Source organism: Acyrthosiphon pisum, chromosome A1, assembly GCF_005508785.2.
Source record: "Acyrthosiphon pisum isolate AL4f chromosome A1, pea_aphid_22Mar2018_4r6ur, whole genome shotgun sequence".
In the NCBI taxonomy this organism is placed as follows: domain Eukaryota; kingdom Metazoa; phylum Arthropoda; class Insecta; order Hemiptera; family Aphididae; genus Acyrthosiphon; species Acyrthosiphon pisum.
Window position 1 is genome coordinate 33334451 of NC_042494.1, and position 6025 is coordinate 33340475.

At 29.6% G+C, this 6025-nt stretch overlaps 1 protein-coding gene across 1 annotated transcript; it reads left to right on the forward strand.

The window, feature by feature from the left end:
• Nucleotides 1-1406: 1406 nt before the first annotated feature.
• LOC103310400 (mitogen-activated protein kinase p38b) lies at nt 1407-6022 on the forward strand (the record flags this gene model as incomplete). Its single annotated transcript, XM_029486209.1, has 8 exons — nt 1407-1694; nt 1813-1920; nt 2460-2598; nt 2686-2815; nt 4871-4929; nt 4988-5129; nt 5197-5359; nt 5922-6022. Coding segments are annotated over exons 3-8 (696 nt in total), but the record flags the coding sequence as incomplete, so codon positions are not given.
• Nucleotides 6023-6025: the final 3 nt, after the last annotated feature.

Genomic DNA, 6025 nt, shown 5'->3' on the forward strand with positions numbered 1-6025 from the left:
TCATCAACTCTCATCATCTCGTTGATTTTTTTTAACTTCGGATTTTTACCAAAACGTTTTCCATTATGTAGATGACAGTAATACACCAATAACCTTAAAATTAAAAAAAAAAATGTGTTGTGATGTAATTTAATATAATACACAGTGCAAATTCCTAAACAGAACGCATCTGGCAGTAGATTAGTGGAAAAATATTATAATTTATAGTTAAGATTGCAACTAAAATAACTCCTTAATACTGACATTTGCCCCTCATATAAGTATTTAATTTTTTTTATGAGTGTAAAATAAAACAAAATTAATTTCCATGCATAAATATTGAATATTAATAGAATAAAAAAAAGTAATATAATAAAAAAAAATAGGTATTATAAAAGTGGCGTAGCCAGGATTATTAAGGAGGGAGGGGGGTAAGTTTAAATTAAACAAAGTTTTTTATAGCTTTCATGAATAAATAATACATTTATTATGGTGAAAAGATAATGGTCAGTGTGGGGAGAGAGGTTGAACAACCAAACCCCCCCCAAGCGCGCCCGCAGGATAAAATCCCACCGGAGGCAAGATAAAAATTACTATAATCTAATATTAGTTATAGTGATACATGCGGTAAAAAATTCACAATGGCCCTCTTTACCACCCCACCTCCACCACCACGCGGGTGTTTTGAAACCTGGCTACACCTCTGAATACTGATTATAAATTAATTATAATATATAATTTATAATAGTGTAGGTAGGTATATGAACCTTAGGTACATCAAATACTAGACAGATCAATATTTTACAACAACCCATTGTAATTTGCAGTAGTACTGTTGTACTGTATTAGGTACTATAATTAAAATCTAAATTTATATCCAAAACCCCCATAAATTATATTTTATACATGTAATGGAGGTGAAATTTCTGCCTTAAAAATCGGACCGACTGGTAAAATGTCCTACTTATAGTGTCAATACCCATCATCCAATTGACGTTCAATAAAATATACCCATTATTAATAATTACATGTAACGCAAATAATAGACTAATTTAATAGTAATATAATATTTACACTTCTATCTATAAGTATATCTATAAGTATATAGGTAACTACTAACTACATATTATATAGTATATATTATAATATTATGTGAATAGCGAGTATCTGAAAAAGTGTGCACGTAAGCAATTTAGAGTTTTAACGTGTGCAATAATTAGTGAGCACTGAGCACCGATTGTCGAGTAACGTCGTAACGACACCACCACGTTGTTGCGGATAAAAAATATTGTAGACAATTAATGGCGATAGCCGATAAGGAAGTCCCGGTTCTCGTTTTCTCAATCTCGAATATTAATAAATAATAATGTAAAGTTGTACTGTTGTATTTTTTTTTTTTATAGTATTGACCTTCGAAATTGGTGATAGTTGATAACGTTCGGTTGTGTACACGATTAAAGATACATTATCTTTAATCGCCAATCGTGGTTTCGTAATTGTGTAATGTACTAATGTGTCTTGGAAATCGAGTAATCGACATACGTGAAACTATAGTTAGTTAGAACTGGAAATAAGAAGGAATAACACCGTATTCTGTAGGTATTCTACGAAGATAGTTCTATTATAGTTTTCCGCAATTTCCTAGTCGTCGCTAGTTGTTTTGTCGATAATTTCTCGACAGCCATTGATGAATGATTATTGATAATTACAAATTGGTTAGCATCCATCTAATCACACACGTTTTTCATGTTTCAATTTTCTTCCACGCGTCCTGTTTTATGATTTAAGATATAAATGATAAATTGCGTTTTAGAACTCTTCGATTTGTTGTAGACGCCAGATAGACAATAACTTCCCAGTCCACGGGCTCCACGTCAAGACAAGAGCAAAGCCCCAAGAAGTCAAGACTCAAGACTCAAAAGTGTTATGGTAGTAGAATAGGTAATTATTAATCATTATCGTAAATTCGTAAATCGTTTTCTGTTTCATTCTTATACTGTCGATCATAGATAAGTTAACGCGAAATTAACGCGTTTTCGCGTTATCAGCTGTAGTTTATCAATTTATCATTATGTTAAATTGTAATATCTTGATTCTTGGTTCAGGGCGAAGTGAAGGCCCACATTCGAACTGCGTTGCCCACTTGCCCCACCAATCACAGTCGACGATTCTGAAACATAATATTAAACTTTTATTTTTCCCAAGTAAAAAAATATGAAATATAATAGACCCACTAACTAGTAGCTATTAACTATATAGGTAGGTGTTTAGGCGGCGTAGAACTGCCGAGTCCGCACTCCCGCAGCTCTCCATTTTATAACTCAAAATACACGAAGATGATTCGATAATAATTGTTTTCATTCGTATCGTGAGGCCGTGAGGGTCACGTTTATTTGATAAGCTTCAAATTTCAATAGTACACAATAATATTATATCGGTACAGTTATTATATTATGTTATTATAATATTATAATTTACAGTCATAGGTCCGTCTCAGACTTCAAACCAGCGTTTCACAATGAAGTATTACAAAATCGAAATTAACAAGACCGAATGGGAAGTACCCGATAGGTATCAAATGCTCACTCCCGTTGGTCTTGGTGCCTACGGCCAAGTTTGGTATTTAATATTACCTACTAATTTCTATTTAAATTATTTTCTTATTTTCAATAAACTTGATCTTTTTTTTATTATTGTATTTTATAGCTCAGCTGTTGACAATCAGACGGGGCTGAAAGTTGCTATCAAAAAACTTGCCAGACCATTTCAGTCAGCGGTTCATGCTAAACGTACCTATCGAGAGCTTCGCATGTTAAAACACATGAACCATGAAAATGTATGTCGTTTTTGATATTAATTGATAAATTGTTAAAGGCTACATTTCACTCTGCATAAATACATTCAAGTCATAGGTAATTTTTTTTATTTCAGCCATGGGACTTGAAATGTTTTATCACAAAGAACTATGCTTTAATTATTTTGATCCAATGGGTGGGCTTGAACATATTCTTTAGGAGTTTAGCTCACTAGCCTCCCCTAATCTCTACCTATAATTTTTTTTAACTATATGTAATTCTTGTCAAATAATATATTAAGTATGTATTCAAAATTTAAAATAAAAATAATGGCAGAATATATACATTTTTACTATAAAATTGAATTACTTCACCACACAGGTTATTTTTTTCATACTTTTCAATGACAATTATTAACCTAAAACATCAAATTTTGGTACTTAATATCAGTTATAAAAATTAATTGTTTATTTTTTTTTCTATTAGATATGAGCAGGGTTTACTTTCTTTTACTTAAATTTTAGCACAATGTTATGGAAATATATGTTATGTTACCACTTTCGAAGTATGAAATTATTTTTTTGCTAAGTTCGGTAGTTATTTTAAAATGATTTTTTTCTAGTTTTGGATTCTGAGCAGAACAACGAATGTAGTTATAATACAACAATGTGTGTTATTTTAGTGTCTAAAGACACTATAGTAAAACTCAACTTTTTTGATTAAAAGTAAAAAATTTCAAAATAACCAGGAATTAAAAAAAAAATTATAAACCTTTGCTAAAATGTTAATATTATTTTTAAAATAATTGTCTGGTGACCTTGGTTACCTGAAAGTTGAACTTTTCCTCTCAGAATCTTTTTTCATCGTATACAATGATTATCATTGAGTTTAAATTTAACACATACATTACAGTGACCTCAATGACGAGGTACATTTGACACCTACTATACAGCAGAGGTTACCTAATAAAAAAAAATCATCCAAACAATAATATTTTTAAATCACTCATCCACACATTGGAATTATTATAAACCAACCTTCTCGGTTGTGCTGTTTGTAAGGCTGTGTCATTTTTATATTATTGATCTTAAGCATCGGCAACTACAGCTATATTACCATTTTATAGGGGAGAAGGGCAGTGCCGCAACAACCGCAGGAGTAGCCGGGGCAATGAGAACCACAAATCGTTGGCTCAGGGGGCCCCGACGGCGCCTGCATCTATTTTAAACTTTTAAATAATTGCTTTGTAATCTAATTTTTAAATCAAAAAAAATATATTAAGAGGACACTACCTACCAATAAATTTGTTATCTTCGTATTCACTTGTTTCAATAGTGTGCTGTTAGTTTTGATACTAGAGTGAATTGACCTATCATAAAACTTTTAGATAAGAACATTACCTGTGCTTAAGCGTTGCTGATTTTTCGAAATTTTCATTTTCAAGCAAGATATGGATATGTAAAATACCAAAAATTAAAAATGCTCATAACTTGCTTGAAAATTAAAATATTGAATAAAAGCCAACGCTTGAGCGCAGATAATTTTATATCTAAAAAAATTAAGGGGATTCAATACCGTGATTTTCTGTTTTTATCTAACACACGCGCGACATAGTATTTTAGACGTGTTTTTTGCCAAACATTACAATTGATCTATTAAACCGATAAGATTTCTGAAAACAGATTTGAATTTGTCGTCAAGTCTACTTGAAATCGACTTTCCCACATTTTTGATTTTTTCATTACAACTTCTCCAAAAATTAAAACACTAGAATTTTTAAATACTCTTTTTGAATATGACATTTTTAAAAATTTGATGGATAATGTCAAAAATCTACTAGTGCAGTTTTAAAAATTCACATATCTGAATTTCTTTAGAAAAGGAAAAAGAAAGATTTTGAGAGGAGACCTGTTTTTTTTTTTAGTTTAAGTGGGTAAAAATGATAATTGTTTTTTTAAATTTTTTTTGAGTGCTTATAATACTGTTTGTAAGTGCTTTAAAGTTTAAATCCCAAACCCTATTTATTAGTTAGGAAATGTCTCTAAAAAACCATTTAACCAAGATATTAAAATTAACTTTATGTTTTTAATGTGTAGGTGATTGGATTATTAGACGTGTTCACACCTGCAAATACTATGAATAATTTTAATCAATTGTAAGTTTATGTATAATATATAACTTATGTATTCTTAATATTTATTTTTTTCTTATAGATATATGGTCACCCATTTAATGGGAGCTGACTTAAATAATATCATACGTACACAAAAATTATCTGATGATCATGTTCAATTTCTTGTTTACCAAATTTTACGAGGTTTGAAGTACATCCATTCTGCTGGAATAATCCATAGAGTATGTAAAATTGATTGATGTATTATATACAATTTGTCATTTCATTTCTGGTATAACATTTATTTAGGATTTAAAACCATCAAATATTGGTGTAAATGAAGATTGTGAGCTAAAAATATTAGATTTTGGATTAGCAAGACCAACTGAAAGTGAAATGACTGGATATGTGGCTACCAGATGGTACAGAGCACCTGAGATTATGTTAAACTGGATGCATTACAATCAGACAGGTTTAGTTTATAGACATATTCATAATATATTTAAATTTCAATATCAAGATATACACTAAACATTAGTTTTAACATTTCAATTGACTGAGTTACATAATATATATTGGAAATAAAAACTCTGAGTATCAAATATAGGTTAATAATATTAATATGATACTCATAATTTAAATTTTATAATCTTGCTCCGCTCAGAATCTAAAATGTTAAAATATGCATACCTAATACTTGAAAAATTTCTAAAAATATAATATAATATTTTGCAAGTTAACTTATTAGGCTAAGATTCAAACATACCTATGTCTTACCTAGCTAATTTTTAAGCTAATAAAAATAAATGTGCAATGCATATAATGTTGGGCCCTATTCACTATAAAAACAATGATATTATTTGATTAAAATATATAAACATTTTATCCCAAAGTTAATCATTAATTTAATATTTTTATCTTGATTTTGATAAGACATAAAAAGTGCTATTATAATTCATTGATAGAAGTACAATATTTATAATACTCCTTGTATAAGTTATTAATGTGACATAATTAATTATTTTTAATTATAGTTGATATTTGGTCAGTAGGCTGCATTATGGCTGAACTTTTGACAGGAAGGACATTATTTCCTGGCACAGATCGTATCCTTTTAAATAATTTTAAGTCTTCTATA